At 40.4% G+C, this 25,710-nt stretch overlaps 2 protein-coding genes across 7 annotated transcripts; one reads left to right on the top strand and one right to left on the bottom strand.

Moving 5' to 3' along the window:
• Nucleotides 1-227: 227 nt before the first annotated feature.
• Nucleotides 228-16,574, bottom strand: LOC117456459 (bromodomain-containing protein 3-like). 6 transcript variants are annotated; one of them, XM_034096357.1, is made up of 11 exons: nucleotides 16,472-16,574; nucleotides 15,037-15,372; nucleotides 8,712-8,849; nucleotides 8,487-8,622; nucleotides 7,573-7,697; nucleotides 7,173-7,466; nucleotides 6,328-6,456; nucleotides 6,078-6,248; nucleotides 4,624-4,760; nucleotides 3,816-4,087; nucleotides 228-1,281 (listed from the first exon to the last, which is right to left on the bottom strand). In XM_034096357.1, exons 2-11 carry the CDS (start codon nucleotides 15,229-15,231, stop codon nucleotides 1,175-1,177), a joined length of 1,704 nt encoding a protein of 567 aa, XP_033952248.1. In that variant the 5' UTR covers nucleotides 15,232-15,372; nucleotides 16,472-16,574; the 3' UTR covers nucleotides 228-1,174. The 6 variants fall into 6 exon arrangements, with proteins under 6 accessions (XP_033952248.1, XP_033952250.1, XP_033952246.1 ...); XM_034096359.1 differs by having other exon boundaries at nucleotides 6,093-6,248; nucleotides 16,452-16,574; XM_034096355.1 differs by having other exon boundaries at nucleotides 16,452-16,574.
• A 311-nt stretch (nucleotides 16,575-16,885) lies between these two features.
• wdr5 (WD repeat domain 5) lies at nucleotides 16,886-25,319 on the top strand. The gene is made up of 14 exons (XM_034096579.1): nucleotides 16,886-17,058; nucleotides 18,089-18,198; nucleotides 18,347-18,455; nucleotides 18,638-18,711; nucleotides 21,257-21,346; nucleotides 21,493-21,582; nucleotides 21,671-21,754; nucleotides 21,837-21,892; nucleotides 23,603-23,649; nucleotides 23,838-23,913; nucleotides 24,108-24,141; nucleotides 24,389-24,463; nucleotides 24,628-24,715; nucleotides 24,809-25,319. The coding sequence occupies exons 2-14, from the start codon at nucleotides 18,121-18,123 to the stop codon at nucleotides 24,907-24,909; spliced, it is 1,002 nt and encodes a 333-aa protein (XP_033952470.1). The 5' UTR covers nucleotides 16,886-17,058; nucleotides 18,089-18,120; the 3' UTR covers nucleotides 24,910-25,319.
• The last annotated feature ends 391 nt before the right edge of the window (nucleotides 25,320-25,710 follow it).

Below are 25,710 nucleotides of genomic sequence, written 5' to 3' on the forward strand. Positions count from 1 at the left end.
AGACGGGACATCTGCTTGAATGGATTACTGAAGTCCAGATGACTTTAAAACAATGTTAAAATGCCTGGATAGAGAGGAAACTAATTAAGTGCAACTCTGAATTTATAATAAATGGACTGCAGGATGCAAAACACTGCTGTGGCCCAAAGGTCACCAGGAAGAATTATTAAAACGTTTTATTGACAACAGTTATTTACTCATTAAAACAGATAATGAAGAGACCGGCATTCAAAACAGAGGTTGATAAATACAACATAATAATAAATGTAAAAAATTAAAAGGTTGAACTTTAATTATGACATTCATAAAGAGCTGAACAGTGACAAATAAAAAAAAACTTTAAATGCTATGTATAAATGTTAAACGTTTAATAAAGTTTGATTTATGTAGCAACGCAATAAAAACGGAACACAAGCAGAGAAAAGCATTACTCCATCTGATCAAACATGCTCACAGTTGTTTGGAGTACCATCGAAAAAGTGATCAAGAACAATCCACTGCTTGTTCGCTAATATAAAAAGACATGTTTAGTGTTCTTTATCAAAGACAAATTATTTCACTGTAAGAGGTCAACAAGGATACGATTTGGAAAGTTGATTTATGTTGTATTGTGACAATCTGCTCTCTAGACCTACTACTGGTAAAATAAACACTAGGGAAGGTGAACTGCCAGCTATATAGCTCAACAGTATAAGTATATATGGATAATAGCAGCTCATAAATAATAATAATAAACTTGAGGTCATTTGAGCTTTCATATCTTTGCTGGTAATCATGTGCTACAATAGAAATAATGAACTCATCATATTCATAATGAAATGATCTACCGCTAAACGCTTCTCACAACTTTAAAAGCTGCTGTTGAGTCAGTGTTATAGTTTGAAAAGAAAAACATCATTAAAGTGTAGGGGCTGAATGCGTGGCAGAGACAGGATATTGGTTGAAACTCAGATTATATGAAATGTGCCCGGGTGCTCAGAACTGAATGTATTTATCTGATAAGAAACCGTCGAGGCGGATATTGCAATTGATAGAAGAAAGAGGGAGAAAATCCACGCTGAATACAAATGCTGTGTTGGGAAGTTTAATTTTCCACATTTTAGAACATAGAACAAATACAAAACGGTATTGAGGAACTCTCTTTTGAAGAAATAAATAGAAGCAGTAGAAGCTGTCAGGAGTCGCTGTTTTCTGAACTGGAGTCAGAGGAGCTGCTGCTGTCTGAATCTGAGGAGCTGCTGCTGCCGCTGACGTGATGCTGCGCTGCTCGCCTGCTTCTCTCTGGAGGACGGGAGGAGAAGCAACAGGTAAATGATACGGATGCAATTCAAATATCTGGCACCAAGGTTGTCATTTGTGCGCTAATTCCTATTGATTATAACACATATATATTCAAATATTCAATCTTATACTTATTTGTAGTTCACATTTTGATATCGAACTGTCCTTTCCATGTTAGGAGTCATTTAAATAGGTTTTAGGTTCCTCCTTGTAACAGGTTATATTCTCCCAAATATAATCCCATAGCAAAGACAGCCATCAAAATGACTCAAGCCTATATCAGGCCCTACTCAGGATAAATGAGAGGGGGGTCTGCCTGCAGACCTCCACTCTCAGGACACCTCCACTCTCAGGACAGGAAGTGATGATTCTGACGAACATGTTTTTTTTCCTCCCCCTGAAGGACTCGTCTGATGGAAGTTCAAATCACAATGGAGACTCATCACGGAGGTGATGAGTCCGCTCACCATGCACTTTGGTTCGGCCTTGGTCAAGCCCTTTTGACCCCCCCGGCCTGGTTCTCGTAAAAGTTGACGTAGCCATTTTTCGCTCAAATGACACCATGGAGGAATGTAACGGGAGTTGACGGGGGACTCTGCCCGCCTCACGAGTGCCTATTTTTGCCAGGTGTCCCACTACGGGTCCTGCAGCAGGGTGGAGGGTCCCGGCTGGAACCTCCCCACCTCCACCGTGGTACACCGGGCAAACACGGTTGTTTCTCGAACCCTCCACTTTTGTCTAGCGGGTGTAACTAAAATACAAGATGTTATTTATATTTATATATATATATATATATATATATATATATATATATATATATATTATATATAATAAGTGTCAGTGCGATTTTATTTTGTATTAGCGTGCATTTCCTGTTCGGAAAGTGGTGATTTTATTTTGTAATTCTTAGCGTGCATGCACTTCCTGTCCTGAGAGTGGCGCCTGCAGGCAGGCTCCCATGCGATGAATAGAGAAGGGCAGAGTCGACGGACGGTATTTTTGTCACAGAAATATATAGAAGGTAGGGGTGTAACGGTACACGTACCCGTACCGAAATTATTCGGTACGGGCCCTTCGGTTGGTACAGGTGTGTACCGAACGAATATAACGTTAAACGTAAAAAATTGAGAACGTGATCAACTTTTTGGAAGTAATCTCAGGTGCTGCGTCGCAGCATTCAGAGCAATTTGCTCACATTGGGTTCAACGCGTCATAGAGCGAGCAGGTCATTTCATTGGATGAGAGGCATACTATGAGTGCTGGTCAGAGGGATGCGTTCAAATGTAGTCAGTAATTTGGCGAACGCAGATCAAGTTGGGCTCGAAAATCCTCCAGCATCATTGAAGTCTCCGGTTTGGGAACATTTTGGTTTCACAGTTACGTACAAGGATGACGGACAAAGACAGGTGGACCGAACCAAAGCTGTTTGTCGGCATTGTTCAACTAAAATTGGTTACGCGGCTGGCAATACATCAAACTTGCACACATTTGAAAAGGCATCACCCGAACGTGAATATCACCGGTACCAAAAGAAAAAAGACTGAAGTGCAAACCCAACTCCCACTAGCATTTAAGCCTCCACCACTCGCAACAAGTTCAGACCGAGCCAAAGCTATTACAAACGCCAAATATCCTTATGTTGCCATGTTAGCAAAGCACTACCTGGCTGTATCTGCTACCTCTGTCCCTAGCGAGAGGGTGTTCTCCACAGCAGGAGACATTGCTAGTGCCAGCAGATCTGCCCTTTCGGCAAGCAATGTGGACAAGTTCATTTTTCTTTAAAGAAACATGAAAATACAATGACAAGCAAGTCCTAATGTCAAACTGGCTGCTTAGGTACTAGTACAGTACAGTTCAAATACAGATAATTTCAGTTAATCGAAATGCTGCACCTTAATGTTTATTTTATTATATTTTGTATTTGAGTGAATACATTATTCACAGTTTAATAATAATAAAAAAATATATATATATGTTTTGTGAAAAAAAATTCTGCTGTACCGAAAACGTACCGAACCGTGACCAAAAAACCGAGGTACGTACCGAACCGAAATGTTTGTGAACCGTTACACCCCTAATAGAAGGCCAATAGATTCTTTTGGAATATTGCAGAAAATAAGATCTGTAGCAAAATCACATTTGTGATTATCTCCACATATTAACGCCACTTTTATCCTTTCCGAAACATCAATGCAATCTACAGAGGTAAAAAGCTAACGTACGGTTATAAAGGAACGACATCACGGTTACATGGCTGCCTGGTATCACCGCTCGTTTGCAGAGTGATGACATTTACAAGTCTCATTTGGCCACCTTTTGGAAAGCGCAATTTGTATTTAACCACAGATTCTATTTCATCTAAACACGTTGACTTGGAGACGAGGGAGCAGGAAGTGGTGAAATGCTAACTTATTTCATGATGTAGGACTCATTCCTGCACCACTCTATATGGGAGAAGAACGCAGTGCAGTCCTCCAGCACAGTTTTGTTTCTCTCCCAGTAACATTGCTCAGAACTTCCATCCCACTACTCACTCTGAAACTTGTTGAACTTCTTGCGCAGACAGTACTGGACGTAGCGCTGCAGCTCACGCAGGGTGGACGGCTTCAGCATCTCAAAGTCGATCTCGATCTCGTCGGGGTTGGTGTCGCGCATGGTGGGCTCTCGCGTCTGTATGATGCGCACCACGTTGCCCAGCTTGATGCCCGGTAACCGGTTGATGTCCAGGCTCAGCTGGTGCTTCTCGTCGTACGTCATCAGCAGACTTTCATCGTCCGAGTCCCACTCTTTGGTCACCGTCCACTCCCTGGAATTCAAGAGGAATCAGTCAACTCCAAAGACACATCTATTTAGATCAGCAAACCCCCACTTTAAATGTTTTTTTTGTCTTTATTATTTACCTACCTTTAAATTGTTTTATTTATTTTATAGGTCTTAAAAGGATGTTATCATATTTCATTAATCTAACATGCTTCAATATTTCTTAATCGTTTAACCTTTATTATAATTATGGCATTTTTATTACCATTATCTTTGTATTTGTATTTCTGTTGTACCTATATGTTCACTTTGTTTTATATTGTTGCATCGACTCAATTGTCTTATGTCTTATCTGTCAGAGAGAAACCATCATTTATTGTATTTGTATTATCATACCTTTGACCTCCATGTTGCTGCATGTACCTGTAAAGTTCTTAGCAAATAATCTGAGGGGAATTTCTTGTTTATTTTGTAAAGCGCTTTGAGCTGCATGTGTTGGAGGAAAAGTGCTATATAAATAAAGCTTTATTATGATATGGAAGTGCTATGAAAATGAGTGTTTATTTATGATAAACATTGTACCTGGAGATGGGATTCGGGCTGCCTTTGTGTTGCCTGCCGTCCTCCTCCTTCTTCATCTTGTCCTTTTCTCTCTTCTTCTTTGGTTTCATCACAGGGACGTCAGAGAGGGCAGAGAGCTGGTCGTGAACAGCTTTGAGCTGGGTAGTGTCAACAGAAATGGGTTTTGTGGTGCTATGCAGTAACCAATCAGAATCAGGCAAATATTCAAGTCAGTGAGTAGCTCCTGTTTGCTAGTAAGAAGAAGCGGATGAGACATAAGGGAGACGAGGGAGTCTTATCGGCAAATGACTGTATGCTAGGCTAAGTTTAGCTAAGCATGTATTTACATTATAATTTACAGCACACAGGTTTTTTGGCTATATTTTATTCTAATTTGAAAATGGGTATGTTTTGTATTGTGTGTCAGCCAGGAAAGCCAAACCCTGGTCATTACCAGGGTTCATACACTTTTTCACCAATGACTTTCCTTGACCTTTACCTAATTTTCCATGACCAAAACATGACTCTTCCTCAGCGGTACCACTGAAAATGGTTTATTTTAACATGGAACAGGAAAATAAGGTCTGAAACATGTTGTGCCTATCTACAGTAAAACAAATCAAATAGTAGGCTTACTAGCTTCTACACGCTAAAGCAACTCAAATCTCTCACCAGCAAAATACCTCGTCAGTTAAATGCCATTTTATGTTTCATTACTATAAGATACAGTATTTATTATCATTATAGTATTACTATTTTGGCGATTAGCTAAAATATAAATTATATTTGATGCAACTTTAGTTACATTTCCATGACTTTTCCAAAACTTTGGGAAAAATATTGTTTTCCATAACTTTTCCAGGGCCTGGAATTTGCATTTTGAATTTCCATGACTTGTCCAGGTTTTTTAATGACCGAAGAACCCTGCATTACACAGGAAGTCAAAAGAGTGGTGAAGGAATGAGTTATAACGTCTGGAAATGATTCAGTATTTGTTCATCTTTGGTAAACACAACCTAAAGAGAGAATGTCCTCCGACATTAAATAAGTCAGTAAATATCCCATTTGTAAAGGTTTAAGCTTTCATGTGTGTTAAAAATTGCATATGCTAAGAACTGGCTAATTCTCCCTTTAGCATAATGGCATAGCTCTTAAGTCATTTGATTGTGCGGTAGTTTTTTTTTAAAGCCTAACATTAGGTTTTTGATTCATATCATTAAAGGGATTTGTGGAGATTCTTCTCAGGTTTATTTTCTGAAATATTTGAAGATTCAATAGAAATATCCCAATGGCTCTTTGTAGAGGGAACCAATGCGTTGCTAACTTCCTACTAAGATATTCCTGCAGCTCTCTACAAATCAAAGGAAAGTAGCGGAGCCGAGAGTAACTCAGGTTTCTATCCCTCAGGTTTGAATTGGAAGTCAACCATTTAAATAAGGAGAAAATGAGAGTTGGAGATCTGTGTAGAAACCCACCTGTTCTGCACCCACCTGTTCTTGCAACTCGGCAAGTCGAGTGGCCCGCTCCTCCTCTAAGTCCAGGTTGGAGGAGCTGTTGGTGCCGATTTCACCAAAACCTGCGCTCTTTGGTGAAGGCATCTCCACCAGCTCCTCTGGCATCTTGGCAAACCACTTCTCAAACACACCCTAAAGCCAACACACACATGGTTACAGACATAGAAAACATTTATTTTGAAATGATCATGTATACAGTTGAAGTAATCACCTGAAGTTTTCTGGCCTGGATGACCACGTTGTGATTTGGAGGGTTGTATTTGTAGCAGTTGGAAAAAATGAGCCTGACGTCTGCAGCGAAGCTTTGAGCGTCCGTGTACTGCCCTTCAGACATCTTGCTCTGGGAATACAGAGGAAGAGTCATCCAGACAACAGACTAACTAGGGAGAGTATTAGGGCTGCACCATTGAGAAGAGTTCAACTCATTTTGATTTTGATATAATATGATCAGGGATATTAAGATAATCATTTCAACATATAATAAATTAGAATAGTGTGATTTTTCTTTTAGGAGGACCTAAGATGTGTTTGTCTGTAGCTTAACCTTTGTAGGTTTCTCTTTACCTTATTCCAAATAATATACATCTTTTTGTTTAATATTATTTTTTAAATATATTTTTCCTTTCCTTAATATTGCGCATACTGTGATTTGGATATTGCACTAGTCAATATTAGATATTTTTATTTTATTTATCCAACATTTTGAAATGGTTTTGTCCGAGGCGCATGTTTACGTTTAAGACATTACAAAGTAAAAAAACAACAAGAAAAAACAAAAAGATTAAATAGTAACTTTATCCATATTAACATTAGAAGGAAAAATTGTAGAGTATTTTATAAACAATTAAAAATATACAGAATAAGTTAGAATACAGTGTAAAAGACCAATTTACTGGTAAAAAAAAAAACGTTTAAACATAGGATACTATATAAATATATACATGTGTATATATATATATATATATCATACAAGTGTGCATGTTGCAGTTATTTTTAAATCTGTTTCGATAACATTAAGATGACGTGTGCAGCTCTGGTGTGATAAACAGCCGATACCTTCACTGTCCCGAGGTCCATGGGGTATTTGATGATCAGGTGGTAGTCGTGGAGCTGCAGAGCTTCAGCGTCCACCGGCTTGTAGAAAGGCCAGGCGTGGGCAACATGTCTCCTCGACAGCATTTCCTTCAGGATGTCGCTGCAATACTGGAGCTGATTATTCTCTTCACTTAATTCCTGTCCGAGGTCTGTGCTTTCTCGTCTCCTCTTGCCTCCTGATAAATCACTCAAATTGGTGAAGCCTGCGGAGGAGAAATCCGAGGGGAAGTCTGCTTTCCGCTTCATGTGCTTCTTCTTCATTAGCAAACAAAATAATAAAAGAAAAGTTATAGCTCAACTCATGATCTGTGATTTTTAAAATATTACAATTAAGGGGAAAGAGACATAAAGGATGACTCACTTTTAACATGGTGAGTGTAGGGTGTTGGGCTGCGGGGGGGGGGCTGGAGGTGGTGCAGCTGAGGCTGGGCTGAGATGTGGGCGATGCAGCCGTAGAACATGTGTCAGCAGTCACATTCTCCCCACCTGCATAACACGCAGTAAACACCATTTAAAAAAAGGGAAACATGTGAAAAACAAGGTAAAATAAATAAAAAAATGATGATTTATATAGGTTTTGTAAATGTTTGTAGCCTTTATTTAACCAGGTGAAAATCCCATTGAGGTCAACGATCTCTTTTTCAAGGGAGAACTGCAGCACATTGGTTACACTTAAAAACAGAAAACAAAAAGGACATCGATACAACATAATTACAGGGGTATACATTAGCAACCTATTCACAATGACAGATGTCTAATACAATGTTATCTTTCCGAGCTTTAAAATGATGCAAGGGAACCAAAATGCTCAGTTTCAATTTGTTTTGCATAGTGTTCCAAGCTAGTGGAGCAGCACACATAAAAGCTTTAGTACCTAAAACAGTCTTAGCACTTGGCACATGTAATAAAAACACATCCTGGGATCTCGTAAATGGTCTGCAAAAGCTAGACCCCCAAAGTTCCCTAGCATAATATGTCCTCTTTAAGTCTCATCAAAAAATATGATCTTGTGTTGAGTAAAAAAAAAAGGTGCAATGGTAATCTTTGTAAATGTTCAGGATCATTTCAGTATGTTTGTTGTTGCGATACTCATTTCAGCCACTAGAGGCTGCACACCGCTGCCCGTCTTCGAAATAGGACAAATAATTAAGGTCTTGTTCTATAGCCATAAACAGAGGGGAGTAAAACCTCTTCATGTGAACACATTTATGAGATACAAATTCCTCCTTCTTCAAATAACTATAATAATGTGAAGCAGCATCATCTGTCAGTTACCTGGAGTGCTACTTTTCTTGCCCTTCCCTTTGGCCGCCTGTGGAGAAATCTCCTCCTCTCCCTGAGGCATCTGGGAAACCTTCTGCAGGAAAACCTTCTCCACGGCGAGGGCCATCAGCACGATGTCGTCAGTGGGCTGAAGACAGGAAGAGGGACATCTTTGAGGAAATGGTTTCTGTGAGGCTAACCAGGGTAGTGTTATATCTTCGTTCATAAGCTCCTCACCTTGTTGTAGATGTAGCAGTTTGTGAACATGGTGTTGAAGTCTTGCATACAGTCACTTGCACTCCAGTAGAAGCGGTTCTCAAGTCGTTGTTTGATGGTTCCCAAATCCATTGGAGATGTTATAATTTTATGGTAGTCCTAATTAAGGAGAAAATAGTACATTTGTCAGATGAATAGGGTGTTCCTTGATTTAGTGCCACATTTAAAAAAAGGATTAGATAATTATAATATATCGTTAATCCGTCCTTGCAACAGGTATAATGATATTAAAATAGCTGTAGCAGTTTTTTTTTAAATATCAAACGAGAAATACATAATCTATACGATAAACACATAAATAACAATATATAGATATTAGGGGTGTAACGGTTCACAAACATTTCGGTTCGGTACGTACCTCGGTTTTTAGGTCACGGTCCGGTACGTTTTCGGCACAGCAGAAAAAATTATCACAAAACATAAAATATTTTTTGGGGATTTTTAATTATTATTAAACTGTGAATAATGTATTCACTCAAATAAATACAAAATATAATAAAATAGACATTAAAGGTGGGGTAGGTAAGTTTGAGAAACCGGCTCGAGATCGCTAGAATTTGAAAATACACAACCGGAGAAAATCTGCCACTTCCTTATAGAGCCCCTCCTCCAACACACGAACGCGCACATGACCAATGAGGGCACGAGATAAGTTTGTTCCCCGATGGAAGGCTGACAGGCAGGTAGGCCATCCAATTGGCTGTACTTTTTACAGTATTACGGCTTCTACAGATGACATTTTTTTATGGATTTTTTGTCAAAGCACTTAAGATATTCATTGCTATCGGGATGTTAAGAGCATTCCATGGAATATAACAAAAAGTGTATCTCGAGCCAGTTTCTGAAATGTACCTTCCCTACCTTTAAGGTGCAACATTTCGATTAACTGAAATAATCTGTATTTGAACTTTACTGTACTAGTAGGCTACTCACAAAACATAAATTAGTTTTGGGTTTTTAATTATTATTAAACTGTGAATATTCACTCAAATAAATACAAAATAAAATAAACATTAAGGTGCAGCATTTCGATTAACTGAAATACTCTGTATTTTAACTGTACTGTCCTTGTACCTAAGCAGCCAGTTTGACATTATGACTTGCTTGTCATTGTATTTTCATGCTTTTTTTTAAGAAAAATGAACTTGTGCACATTGCTTGCCGAAAGGGCAGATCTGCTGGCACTAACAATGTCTCCTGCTGTGGAGAACACCCTCTCACTAGGGACAGAGGTAGCAGATACAGCCAGGTAGCGCTTTGCTAACATGGCAACATAAGGATATTTGGCGTTTGTAATAGCTTTGGCTCGGTCTGAACTTTTTTTGAGTGTTGGAGGCTTAAATGCTAGTGGGAGTTGGGTTTGCACTTCAGTCATTTTGATCAGGGGCGCCCCACCACCAGGCACAGGCCACTTTGTTTATAAATTACCTTCGAGGGCCGTACCAAATGGTCTAGCGGTCCGTATACGGCCCGGGGGCCGGAGGTTCCCCACCCCTGCTTTAATATAATAACATTAGTATTAACATCATAACCAAAATGTCGGTGATTAACATTTAGTATACCTAATACAGACTCACTCAACGCTTCAAACTGTCCATCATCCAAATAGACTAAAAGCAGTTTTTTGTTTTATGTAGATCATTGGCTATGTGGGAAAATACTGTGTTTGGAATGTATAATTCAAATTAGATGTTAGCTTTTTGTTTTGATATATATATATATATTTTTTTTTTGTATTCCAGTCTCCCTTCAAATATGTTAAGTGGCATGTCATTCAACACAATGCTGCTCACCTCCTTCAGTTGGGATAAAAGCTGGTTCAGGTTCAACATTATGGGGGGACAGAGCTGCTGAGCTTAGAGATGGATCTGTTGGTCCTGGCACCAGGGGGAGGGACAACTGATTTAGTATGAATAGGCGCTAACAATGTGCCTGCATTTATTAAAGGTGGGGTAGGTAAGAATGGAGAAACCAGCTCGAGTGTGCTAGAATCTGAAAGTACACAACCGAAAAAAATCTGCCCCTTCCTTCAGACTTCCTTACAGAGCCCCTCCTCCAACACACACAAACGCGCACATGACCAATGAGGGCACGAGATAAGTTTGTGCACAGTTGGAAGGCTGACAGGCAGGTAGGCCATCCAGTTATTTTAGCCGGGCCGGCTCAGATGATTGGTCGTGCTTTCTACAGCGCCACGGCTTCCACAGATGAAAATGTTTGTATGTATGTATTTATTGTCAAAGCATTTAATATATTCATTGCTATCGGGATGTTAAGAGCATTCTATGGAATATAACAAAAAGTGTTTCTGAAGTGAATTACCTACCCCACCTTGAAATGTCAGCTAAAAGAGCAGTGAAATGAAAAACCTCTGAATTTTCTGTAAAGATATTAACAGTAGCCTACTTAATGTCAGCTTAGTAAAAACAAAACATTAGCTAACAGAATATTTTCCACCACTCATGGACCACACCTTTTCTTGTGAAAAACTGGGTGACATGTTGTCGCCCTTTAGTCCCTCTCTCTTTCTCTCCGCTCTTCTTTTCTTAGAGCCTGAATTTTTGAGTCGTTGAGACATGAGGCGCATTCACACTGCGGTACTTTTCCCACAAAGGTTCATGCGAACTTAGTTCATGATCGCGTTCACACCAAAAGAGCCGGTACTAAAATGAGTTCATGCGAACCTTTTTACCCCCTCGAAAGTCCCTGCTAGAGAGCAGGGACTTTCGAGCGGCTCTTTTGTGAGAAAGAGCTATATTTCTGATTGGCTGGGCGGATTGCAAACCACGCCCCGTAAAACTCCCAAAAAGTTTTGTGAAGCCGCCATTTTATTATCCTCGCATTAGCATTATTAGCATTAGCCCAGCGCAGAAACGCAGAGAGACTAACTTATGGCAACACAAAATAAAACATGGGAGCGGTGGAGATGAGGAGGTGTCGGCGTTCTGGCGTTTTACTCTGAAGGCTACTGAAGCCAGTCCCCAACTCCGGGGACTTCCGGCCGGGGACTTTGGGCGGCAGTATATGCCGTGAAGTGGTTTGCGGCCTGCCAGTAAACCCAAAGCAGAAGAAGAATAAGTGACGTCAGCGGCTTCATTTGCCTAATCCACCCCCAGGGACTTTTTCCGGTGTGAACGCGATCTGTACTTAGTTCATGCGAACTAAAGAGTTCGCATGAACTAAGTTCGCATGAACCTTTGTGGGAAAAGTACCGCATTGTGAATGCGCCTATGGTACAACCACGGTACAACACAAGTACATAGGCTAAGTATTATCATCCCTCCTCACATGCTTTCACTCTCTGCAAGTGTGCAGCACCGCGTTTGGAGGCAGGACCAAACCATTACATGTAAATAGAAGGGGGTGTATAGAGGCTTTGGATAATTAACTTTTGGAAGAAAATAAGTTAAATGAATCGTAAGTTTAGTGAGTACTTTATCAATATAACGTTCTATTAATGTTAATTATTGAGGATTGATGAAAGGTTACTTACATGTTTGTTTCTTAATGTTCTAAACATTTTGGGGCCCCCGTCAGTCACGGGCCCTTAGAATCGTCCTAACTTTTCACCCCCTTATGGCGCCCCTGCCGGTGATATTCACGTTCGGGTGATGCCTTTTCAAATGAGTGTGCAAGTTTGATGTATTGCCAGCCGCGTAACCAATTCTAGTTGAACAATGCCAACAAACAGCTTTGGTTCGGTCCACCTGTCTTTGTCCGTCATCCTTGTACGTAACTGTGAAACGAAAATGTTCCCAAACCGGAGACTTCAATGATGCTGGAGGATTTTCGAGCTCAACTTTATCTGCGTTCGCCATTTCGACAGTTCCTCAAATTACTGACTAAATATGAACGCATCCCTGTGACCAGCTCTCATAGTATGCCTCTTGTCCAATGAAATGACTTGGTCGCTCTATGACGCGTTGAACCCAATGTGAGAAAATTACGGCCCCTACACATGGCGGCGTGCGTTGCCGCTTCAGCGCTTCTGCCCATTCACTTTGAATGGGGTGACGTCACGATTCGCCGAACTGCATTGTGGGAGCAAAGCGTAGCTTCTCTCGAGGTGCTCGCTGCAAAAGTAGAGCAATGTTCTACTTTTGCCGCCTCGACGGAGGCTTCAGCCAATCAAATCCCTCGTATGTAAATCTGACAGTACAAGCACTAGCCAATCAAACCGGATGTATGTTGGGAGAGCCAGACCGCAGTTATTTCCCATATGTCAACAAAAGGAGGAGAAAATGATCGTGGCGGTAGGGAATCACCCAGTACTCTATGACCAGTCCCTCTTTACATACAGGGATACAAACCGGAGGAGCCAGGCATGGGGGGAGGTGGCAGAGACAGTGGGGGAAACTGGTAGGTTTTCACTTGTTTGGGGAGTTTGAATCCAGTGTATTTCGTTTGAATGGACAGCTAGCAAGCATAGACAGTATATTTAGCCAGCATGGATGTAGCATGAATGCTTTGCTTTGTATGTCCGGGGCGGGACATTCATGTGGTTGGTTGTTGGTCGGGCTGCTCGCGTTGACTCCCCAAGCTCAAGACACGCCCACCGCCAACGCACGCCGCGTGTAGGCTCCGCTACACTGAATGCTGCGACGCAGCACCTGAGATTACTTCCAAAAAGTTCTTCACGTTCTCAATTTTTTACGTTTAACGTTATATTCGTTCGGTACACACCTGTACCGAACCGAAGGGCCCATACCGAATAATTTCGGTACGAATACGTATACCGTTACACCCCTAATAGATATATATATACATACACACAGGGTTGGGTTGTAACGGAATACATGTAACGGCGTTACGTAATCAGAATACAAAAATCAAGTAACTGTACTTAGCTCGCGTTACATTTGAAAAACGAGTAATCTGATTACAGTTACTTTCGTAAACCTGAAGTGAATACATTTTGGATTTCTTATTGGAATTATTGGTGGAAAGATTTCCTCTCAACATTTAATATTCAAGTAGGTACAGCCGAATCATCACAGCGCACAAAACCTATTACCGCTGCAGATGGACCAAAAAAGCGGTTGAAAAAAAATCGCGGGTCCGCTCACTCAGTGAAACAATAACAACGAAACATGGAGGAACAAAAGTCTGCGTTTAAATCGCGTGTGTGTATATGTGTGTGTGATTAAAACACATCAGCCTGCGGTCGCTCCTTAGTCTTACTAATGATTATTTCTGAAGGTATACACAGTGAAGGCGGCGCGCTCGTCTTCTCAGAGGCTGAGTTAACCCTCCCGCTGCCTCCTGGTGCTGCAGAGATTTCATGAAGTGAAGGAGGTTTTCCTTCTATAAAACAGCTGTGGGCAGCAGATACTGTGAGTGTCATCATGGACATGAATTCATAGATCAAGGCAGACTGGTGCACACTCTCCTGTTTTGCCAATCCGGTGCTTAAACAAATATAGCTCTACACCCCTGGCCGAAATGTCCTTAAAATGAAGTCCGAGTTCGACATTTTAATTCATGTCCTGCCAATACTGGCAGGACAGAAGGCGACACGCCCGTTCTAAGCCGTGTCCCTCACTCCTCACATCCCAAGCTGCATCCCCAACAAGTGTATTATGTTGTTACATCGTTTCAGATGTGATGTTTCAGTTGTGCTCTTGATAAGCCATTAAAACAGTAAAAACACGTTCAGTTTCCTTTTGCTTTTTTGTGTCTCCTGTTCACCAAAACATACCCATCTGTGATGGAAAAAGATAGTAATCTAAAAGTAATCTGATTACGTTGTAACTGTAACTGTATTCGGATTACTTTCAGAGCCATGTAATCAGTAATCAGTAACTGATTACATTTACAAAGTAACCCTCCCAACCCTGCATACACACAAAAGGCAGATGGGGAGATTTAGCATTTCTGGGTTGAATAACTAATAAATAAATACACACGTGTGTCGATTTGTTTGTTAGTAGTCATGTGTCTAACATTTTAAAAAGGTTTCTTCTTCCAAGATCATTTTTGTTTATTACAATATAGATCACATTTGTGTGGTACATTTCAATATAATAAGCGGAGATCAGGGAATAGGGTGACATTGTAGTCATAAAAACAGGTGCACGTCAAGACAATTACAAATATATTCAAATGACTATGGACTGCTACTAAATAAGGATTTTTGGCCGTGACTCTGTGCAGCACCACAATACCTCATTCAGAATGTCGGTTTTTGGTACATATTTTTGCTTTATTGAGATTTGGATATTGCACTAGAATTCTGTTCAGCCAAAGCATGTTAAAAAAGTTTGAAGAACATTGACAAACTACTCACTGGTAGTCCCAGAGCCACTGCATCAACAGGATGGTAGAAAGGCCAGGCGAACTGGTGCTTCCACAGGGATTTGATCACTACATTGTGCAGGTACTGCAGCTGGTTGGTCCTCCGGCCTGGAGTGCTGGGGTCCATCACTTCAGGGGGCGGAGGATTCACGAGACGTGGGGGGTGCGTGTTCGCATCTGCTGACATGATGACGCCAGGCTGGGCTCTGATAGGTGAACACAGCCTCCCCTGGTGTCTGCTGTCTCCTATGAGTTCTGTATTTTCCGTATGTCAGGTCTTCAAAGGCCGGCTCACTTCATTCATAGTTTTCATACAAGAAAAGGTGATCTGTGGATATTAAAACAGAATCACATCATACCTATGGACCAATTGTTTTATTTGGATGCAAATCAGGGATGCTGGAGATGTGCCCTCTCAAAAACTGAAGGTCAGTCTACCTTATCTTGCAATCACATTTAAGTCAGACAACAAGCACAGACCCAACAAACAAACTTCTTACCATAGGGACATGTCAAAGTTGAACTTTGTATGCAATAGGAAATACATAATACAGCTTTATGATATTCATGCGTTTCATTTAATGTTAAAAGACATAATGCAGCTAGACAAAAGCCATTACTTTTTGGACACATAGATCTTATATTACTTTTTTCATCTGTTGTTTTAATGTCAACTAGTTGTTATTTTATGTAAAACAAATGTAGCAATGTGTTATTTGAATGACAAGTTATAGGTAATTGATAATAAATGTTATTTGTTCACTCAATAAGCTTAATCAGTTGCAACAGGTAATCTATAGATATGTACACTCCGTTTAAGAGATGTTATACGATGCGTTGCTCTATAGGTAGCGTTTGCCCAACGTACTGTAGAATTACAGCAATAAGTAAACCTGCTAACTTTAAGTTATTGACATTACACGTTACATTTAACGCAACAAAAAGCAAATAACTAGCTTGACAGGTTTTTAAAAGCAAAATAGGTATAGTACAGAAAACTGCTGAAAGTGCCTGAGTAAACGTTACCTGTGATATGCTATAACTAACCCAGGTGTTGTTAGCTTAAATGTTACTAGCTAGCCGTCGAAAGAAAACGTAGTTCGCCAAAAGTAAGTAATAGTCTTACCATAACTAAGTTGCATAGGAAGTGGCATACAATGGTCAAATGATGCGTTGTTTGTTTTTTAGCACGTCGAGTTTCAGAACTAAGTTTTCACCATGTGTTGTTTTGACCAGAGCTCACCTTAAATGTTAAAAGCTACGTTACCTGTCATCTTCACACAACTGAATGCGGGAAAGTCACGTCGCGAAATACATTGTGGACGAGTTCAGACATTTGTTTACATATATTTTGGAAAATAACAACAATTCTTGCTTTAGAGGCGTCTACACCTAGCACATGCCCACCTGTAAATGTCAGTAGTTACCTCCAGAGTGAACCGTTACACCCACTTTGAAACTGAAAACGTTCGCACTAAAACAAACCTAAGGCAAGAAACGTGCTTTGTTTTTTCTTGTTCCCCGCTCCAATAGCTGCATAGGCGGATAGTAAACAGAGAGGACACTGCCCCCTATGGGCCGGGGTGTATGGTGGCACTCTCAAATTCTGTCCTGTATTAAAATCCCATATTCTATCTATTCAATATTGTTATGTTTTTATCAACGGTGAAAGTAAAGTGTTACCCATTGCAGCCCAAACGCTTAGCAAGGCCACATTATAACCAGTGCTATACCCAAAGAAAAACAATAAGTAAATATAGTCCAAATTTGCGTTTGACACTTAATTGTCCCTCGTTAGCTCCCGTTACTTCTGAGGATAACACGCATGCGCAGTACTGTACTCACCACCATACACCACATTCCCCGCTTCTCCTCGCAGCCAGCAGGCAAGCATCCAGGAGCGAGCCAAGTAGTTAAATGCGGTCTCCATGATCGTCTAAATAAAAATACGTGCTTTTTCCTGCCAATCTTTACGCGGAGTATCAATCTGAACGCGGAGCAGCATCAAATCCCCGTGAGTATCGTTTTAGGATCGATTCCTCCTTGTTTGAATGGAGGGCCCATCCGTGGCAGATCAGCCAATTTGTCAACAGCATCATCGATTTAAGACAGACGGCTACATGGTCACACTGCTGTTAGCTGTAATAATAAACAAGTGCATATAAGATGGAGTTGCTATCTTTATTTGTCTGTTTTAAAATCATAAATGTATGCAGTATGATGATAGCTAACGTTACTGTCAGAGTTGAACTTCCCAGCGAAGAGGTCCCGTGTCGCCCTTTGTTTAAAATTCATTATTTTCAAATGTATTGTATTAAAACACGAATAAACGTAAATGTGTTTGTCATTTATACCAACTAGTATGTTATGCAGTGTTACCTGACTGTATAACATGTTAATATCACCTTAACAAGGCCAGTTAACGTTAGCTAGCTAGTTGCTAGCTGAAATAGCCACATTAATGGAGACGCTATGCTAAAGTAGAAAGCAGACACTCGCTTCATGGCTTTTTAACAACTAAAGACGAATACAAATGCCTTTTTATTAAAGTATTTACTGGAAATGATTAGCCCTCCCACGGTTGCATTGCATATATATGAAGTGTATAATGTATAACATAGCTGTCATGGTTGACATGATAAGAATAACATGTCATTGTATCGATAACATGTGGCCCATATTGTACACAACAATTGAAATTCCCTTAAATTAAATGAGGTATGTATCCCTTGGAGTGACTAGTTACATATCAAGTTATTTTTGAGGCGAGCCATTGCAAATATATATTGTAATTACACATTTTGTAGATGATACCATACTAGCACATCAAAATGTGCTCTCTAGCATAGCTGACTCCTTATAATGAATAACTATACAATGCTATTTGGCTATTTCATACCAAAAAACACTATACATCAAAACCGGTTGCCAGCTGTTGTTAAGTCCTCAGTCTGCAGTTGATTATGTTTTGCTTTATATTGGTTTTCTTGCATATAACATTTTTATTTCTAAACTTATTTCAATATACATGTCTTCTGTTTTAGGATCGTGCCCGGTTGATGCTCATTTCCTCACCATGGCAACAGAAGATAAGAAACCAGAGACTGACACGAAACCTCCCGTTGTCCAATCGGCATCTTCCAGTCAAAGCAAGGTTAGGATTTCTGATTATAAATGTATGCTGGGGAAGAACATCTGAGAATATTTTCCTTTTTTTCCCTATGGCATCATATTTTGATAAATGTGATGTGTTTGCCCTTTTTTTTATTATATAAAATGTGCTGTTTTGTTTTCATTGATAGTCTGCACCTGGCAAGCCAAACTACAGCCTGAAGTTCACACTAGCAGGCCACACCAAAGCGGTCTCCTCCGTCAAGTTCAGTCCGAGCGGAGAGTGGCTCGCCAGCTCATGTGAGTCCTTTTTATCTTTTCTTGTTTGCTTTAAATCACATATTGGCCACGGTAAATTTGTGCTGCATTTATTTTCATTATTATTATTTTGTATTATCTGCTAACTATTTATTCCTAAAAAATAAACAAAATATTCGTTGTAGCGTAAAAGAAAAAGTTGTTTGTTTGTTTTTTCTTGACAGCGGCTGACAAACTCATCAAAATCTGGGGCGCGTATGACGGCAAGTTTGAGAAAACCATTTCCGGACACAAACTTGTGAGTGAAACAAATTCATCATATTTACTGCTACACATTGTTTTAGCCTTTTTGGTTATCTTTTCATTAATGGGATTCTATTTGTCATGACCCATTACCCATGTGTAGAACACAGGAAGGTGATTTAAACCTTAACAGGGGCGCTGTGCCCTCTTACTTTTGGCGTGCGCCCTCATACCAAAATGCAGATTTTCACAGATCTGTTTTAAAGTGATGCAAGAAAACTATATTTCTGTTCGTACTAGGGCTGTCAAACGATCAAAATTTTTAATCGGATTAATCACAGCTTAAAAATTAATTAATCATGATTAATCACCATTCGAACTATGTCCAAAATATGCCATTTCTTTATGTATATTGTTGTGGGAATGGAAAGATAAATGAAAGAAGGCGGATATATCCATTTAACATACAGTATTAGGGGTGTAACGGTATCCGTACCGTCACGGTTCGGGACGTCACGGTTCGGCACATGCAGTCACATGGCGAATGTGCCTTTTTTTTTTACGAGTGGGGAAAAAAGTCTGTCCTTCATGGCAGCATCCAATACACTATTTATAATCCAGGGGGCGGTATTGCGCCTAAAAGCTGTTTACCAGCCGCCCTTAAACAACAAATGAAGAATAAGAAGAAACACAACAACAAAACGAACTAAATACAAGAAGAAGAAAAGTTAGTATGGCGATTTCAGATAACACACAGGAGCTAGAACCCACATGCTTCTTTTAAATCAGCTGTGTGGGAACATTTCGGGTTCCCTGTGGACTACAATAACGATGAAGTGTGCGAGTGGTGGATCTGACGAGGACGGTGTGTCGGCGTTGTTCGATAGCGGTGCGGTATGCTAATGGTAACACACGCCAAACATGCTAAATCATATCAGAATGGATCACCCAGATTTGCCAATCACCGGAGTCCGGCAAAAGACAACAGCAGTTCAACAGCTGATCCCCGCTGTTTTTAAGAAGCCAATAGACATGAAAGCCGTGAAACCAAAATAAATAACGGAAGCTTTTGGCATATGTTTTTCAACGACTTTGCGCTCTTGAAAAAATTATTATTATCTTATTATTTATGATGTAAGACATTCTTTTTAGTTTTACAGCTTGATGAAACCTTTTTGTTTGACATCAGCCATTATAGATAATATGGCCATCTGAGTGTGTGGTGCTGTTTGTGGTTTGTTTTTAACTGTTTAATACAGTTAATTATTCAAAATGTCAGAGTTCCTCATTTTGAGACTGAAACTTGCACTACTGTTCAAAAATAAATAACAACAAACCTGGAATTATGCATTTGGGACTTTTTTTTGCTTTTTCTTGTTGTACCGAACCGTACCGAACCGTGACCCCCAAACCGAGGTACGAACCGAACCGTGACTTCTGTGAACCGTTACACCCCTATACAGTATGTATGTTTATTATAACATTTGTCTGTGTGTCAAAATGATTCATTACGTGTTGATTTCTATCAACAGGGGAGTACTTCAGGGGGGGGGTGGCTAGTGGAGTACTTCGTGACCACAGAGTGTGAACGTTGTGATCAGCTGTTTTAGCGCAGTTCTCCAGTGAAGGGGGGGGGAGTCTCCCTCCGCAGCCGGTTGGCGTAGTTTTGTCACAAGTCCGGTGTAGTACAGACCGACGTTAACAGCTCCCTGTCTGTGCACACGGAGACCGACTCTCGTCCGGTGATCCAACCGCCTTCTGGAAAAGCTTCACAAGTATGTCGGTATGCAAATGCGCTTTGTGACACAAGTGACGGTACGCATTTCAGATTACGCACATAACCTGCGTACCAGTATGTGCACCCCTGTACTACAGCAAAAGTATTCTCCGTCGGGACTTCCTGCAACAACACCACGCCGTTATCTTGATTCTGATTGGCCAGAAGACATTATCAAAGATGTTCTATTGAGAAGACGATCACTACGTGACAAAAGTTTTCAAAACCGTTTCTGGTCTTCGGTGTTTCCAGACAAGTGGCTACTGAAATCAATCTTACTAACTGCTGTCTGTGCAATTCTCGGCGCGAGATGGCGGACTTTATTTTGCTTACTTTAACATCATTTGTCATGGTGGGGCTAAGCCATTTCTTGGTATGGCTGTAGCCTACCCCAGCCATACCCTGGCGCTGCCACTGGTGGGATGTATGGGGCGAGCCATTCTGCACATGCGTTAAATATTTTACCGCAATTAATTAATAAATTAATTAAAAAAAAAATTACCGCCGTTAACGCGATCATTTTGACAGCATTAGTTCGTACACAACAATATAATTACTCCAAAAAAAAAATATATATATATATATAAACTTGTGTCAAATAGAGCATAAGACGGCATAGACATTTGTTTTTACGGAGCTCCGACCTTGCTACATATATACAAGATCAGCGCCACAGTATTGCCCTCATACTATATTATTTTTCTTGAAAAACTCCTGGAAACCTACATTTATGTATCCGTTACAATACATCACTTTAGTAGTGAGCTGTGGTATGATCCTTGCTGTTCTATTATGTTCCTAACTATTACCCATGATCCTTCAGGGTATCTCTGACGTGGCATGGTCCTCTGACTCCAACCTCCTGGTGTCGGCATCGGACGACAAAACCTTGAAGATCTGGGATGTCAGCTCGGTAAGGGAACGCTTTAATCAACAGTCATCAAACTGAGATGATATGGATATTCGTGTAACGGGCTCAACCAGCAGATCGTGCCACAGATCATACACCAGGGCTCGAGAGAATGTCATTCTTTAACGCCACGCTTCTATTCTTCCTAGGGGAAATGCTTAAAAACTCTTAAAGGTCACAGCAACTACGTCTTCTGCTGCAACTTCAACCCCCAATCCAACCTCATCGTGTCCGGATCGGTGAGTCGAAGAAGCTTCTGATGTAAAACACGCAGGAAATGGAGAGCAGACATTTTACCAACAAATCATGTGATTGTTTTGCTTCCAGTTTGATGAGAGCGTAAGGATATGGGACGTGAAGACCGGGAAGTGTTTGAAAACATTGCCGGCACATTCTGACCCTGTCTCAGCTGTAAGTTCAGTTAGTTAGCAACCCATTTCTAGATTTGAGATAAACCTGTATCGGTAATGTGATTCTCTTTTTCCTCCTGCAGGTTCATTTCAACAGAGACGGCTCTCTGATCGTGTCCAGCAGCTACGATGGTCTTTGGTAAAAGCTAACTTGTATTTATGCATCCACATGTCGACATTACATGTTCACATTTACTTATCGTGTCGCCTCTTTTGCCCTCACAGTTGGCACATTAAAAATCTCCAGCTGCGGCCCTTATTAGCAGCTCAGTGTTAAAGAGGCCCGATTATGCTTTGTAGGTTTTCCCTCCTGTCGTGTTATATAGCCGGTTGTTGTGCAAGTAAATGGTCTGCAAAGGCTAACATCCCCCCATCTGAAACGCCTCAATTTGACTGGTGTCTTAATATAGCAGTGGCTAGCCGTGACTTTTATACCTAGGCCCTCTGACCCCCCCCTCGAAAAAAAAAGAAGAGATATTACGTCACAGCGTATACTTCAGCAGAATATCAAAACAGCGGCCCGGGGTGCATGAATTAAGTCGGCACGGCGGCCCACATCGACAATGACTTAGGCCTACCTTTGATGATAAATCACTGAAACACAAAGTCCATCCTCCTGTCCTTTTGGATGAAGCACTTGCGGGTCATTCAGCTGATCCTTTGCCACTCCAGTTTATCATTGTAACTCAATCTTGAAAATGACTCGGTCAATAATTTCGCAACGATGTCATCACTATCACTGAAGTGAGCCATCATGAACGAACTTATGCTAATCATAAATCTATCGATCATAAATCTATCGATCATAAATCTATCGATTTAGATTTATGATTCGAAAATAATAAAAGTAGGGTAGACATGTGGATATTATCCGGCTGAACAAAACGTACATTTATCTAACAGGCTCGTTTTCCACAGACCTTATTTCCAGCTATTTTCCAAAACCCTCTGGAGAAATCCCACTGCTTTCTGTCGAGGGAATCCGAGCGCGGCTTACTTCCGGGTTTTAGGACGCGTCACTGCACCACTTGCATAGACCTCACAGCGGGCGGAACTTGTCATAAAGTCCGCGAAAATAAAGCCCGCCCATTTAGAGGGAAGATATGATTGGTCAATTGTACTGTCATTTGACATTACTCTCTCGTTGAGTTACTATAGCTGGCCCTCTGTGAATGTAGAGAGGGACCAACAAGCTCTCCCGTCTTCACATAACTCGCAGAGACGGCATTTAACCCTTCACATTCCAACAGAAACTGAACAGGCAGATTCGAAGGATTTATTTCTTTGGAAATATTATTTTAAATGAAGTTATTTTGGTAAAACTAATGAAAAATGTAACAACAACAAAATATAAAAAATAATATTTAAAAAAAATGTTTTTTTAGAATATCTTAGGCCCTCTGTGAGGGCCTAGAGGGCCCTGACGGCTCGCCACTGTAATATAGTGACGTCACTACATAACACCAACACTTCTATTGGCTAGTGCTCCAACACAGTGTATGTGAGGCTATGGGTCGGGACATCTCTAAGCAGTTGACCAATCACAACAGAGCCGGCCAGCTAACCAATCAGAGCAGACTGGGCTCTGGTTTCAGACAGAGGGTGAGAAGAGGTGCTGCAGTATGAGAAAAATAAAAAGCTTTTTGAACAATAAGCATGGAAACATGTCACAGTGGAGGCACTACATACAAAAAGGAACCTGAAAAGGAGCATAATACGGCCCCTTTAAAATAAAAAAAACCTCCAACCCACAAAGATCTGCAGTGACGAGAATGCAGTGTGTTTATATATTAAGTGTCTAGCGAAACAACAAAATGTCATCTTAAAACTATTTATTTTATTTTTCCAGCCGAATCTGGGACACAGCATCGGGCCAGTGCTTAAAGACACTCATAGGTAAGATCACGCAGTAAATCTTGATCTTGATATTGTTTGAGTACTGATTCCATTCTCATGTATTTAATTGCAGAAAAGGTTTGGAAATTGTCTTATGATTAGTGCCAAACAATTATAATTGTGTCTGTTTGAAATAAGGCATTAATGATGCTGTACTGACTCTACTCCTGTTACTGTGTTCTGATCAGATGACGATAACCCTCCGGTGTCCTTTGTGAAGTTTTCCCCAAATGGAAAATACATCCTGGCGGCTACACTGGACAAGTGAGTAGTAAACGATATGTTTTAATGTATTTAATTTATTTAGTGGTCATTATGCTGTTCAGGATGCTCATCAGCAGAGGGCAGTATGCACCAGCTGCACTTTTATAAAAACAGAATATACACATCAGATGAAATTATTAAAATGTTGGTGTGTTTTAACACTATAGTTTTGCTTGTTTGTTTTTTTATTCCAGCACGCTGAAGCTGTGGGATTACAGCAAAGGAAAGGTAAGCATTCAGTTTAAATACTAAATTATTATCTTTTTAAATACAAAAATCAGCTGTCAGATTGTTTCTGTTTTTTTAGATTTATGTAAAACAGTCTCATGTAGTTAAAGACATTAAGACCCAAACCGTATTGTATTTAATTTTCTCCTCATTTGTTTACTATTTTTTACTTACCTGCTGCTGATGGTTATAACTCTGATTATCTCATGCAAAGAATTCACTCTTTATTTTTCCTCCAACATTTCAGTGCTTGAAAACGTACAGCGGCCACAAAAACGAGAAGTACTGCATATTCGCAAATTTCTCAGTCACCGGGGGAAAGGTAAGAAATTAATAAAAAATGTGTATGGTCTGTTTTGACCTTCATGATTAAATAAATCCTTCCTGGTGATAATGCCTCAACCATGCAGTTTCTCCATTTCTATTTCACCACATTTTCGTAAAAAAAGCTAAATGTTGCTAAGCTAAGCGTGTGCTCTGTTGCAGTGGATCGTGTCCGGCTCCGAGGACAACATGGTGTACATCTGGAACCTGCAGACCAAGGAGATCGTGCAGAAGCTCCAGGGCCACACAGGTACAGTACACACACATATTTAGAATTAGATTCAAGACATCTTATTTGTGAACCGCTGTTATCGACCCCGTCTATTTCCTGTCTCCTACTCAGACGTCGTCATATCGACCGCCTGCCACCCGACAGAGAACATCATCGCGTCCGCGGCTTTAGAAAACGACAAAACCATCAAGCTATGGAGAAGCGACTGCTAAGCTCTTTTTGGGGCCGATCATATTCCTTTTTTTCCCTGTTTTGTTGTAAGAAAGGACTTTTTTCTAAAGGAGAGCTCCTGCGTGATGCAGAGGGCTTCCACGTAATGAAATTCAGCAAGGAGAACCAAATGAGACACAGCATCATCGGAAAGAAAACACCCCACATCTTCTGCAGCGGACGCGTTCCCCTCGTCACCTCTGAGATATTCCCATGTCAGCGTGCCAGCTTTTTGTTGCCTCCACAGGGACTTTTTTTTTCAAGACTTTTGTTATCCAATGCTGATGCTCTGTTCTGGTGCTCCAGTATTATTGACACTGCATTGACCCCTGATGTCCCGGGCTTCATACCCACCACCCATATCTGCTCTTGTACAATAAATGTAGTGCTTATTTGGCCTTTCTACGATTTATTTTGCCTTCTTTTTTTCACTTTGTCTGTGTAATACATGATTGGCTTTCAATGAGGTGACTTTAACATCAACATTGAGGAACAAAATATCCTTATGGCTGTTATTTTTCCAAAAGGCACATCCATTAATTCCCCCCCCCCCCCGATATCAAATACCAGACCTCAAAAGTGTACTATGGTAAGATTTATTGCAAGTGTGTAAGTCATATTAGGGCAATAAACCAGGATCTGAGGTTTTGGAAGCCAAGAAATAGTCAATAAAAAATGTCAGCTTGACAGTACCATTAAGAAATTTTTTAAAGCCCCCTTTTGAGAATTTAATATTATAACAGTGACCAAATGCAGATATATTGTCGTCTAGATTTGTACATATTACATTGACGTATTGTGTT

This window comes from Pseudochaenichthys georgianus, chromosome 12, assembly GCF_902827115.2.
Source record: "Pseudochaenichthys georgianus chromosome 12, fPseGeo1.2, whole genome shotgun sequence".
NCBI classification, from domain to species: domain Eukaryota; kingdom Metazoa; phylum Chordata; class Actinopteri; order Perciformes; family Channichthyidae; genus Pseudochaenichthys; species Pseudochaenichthys georgianus.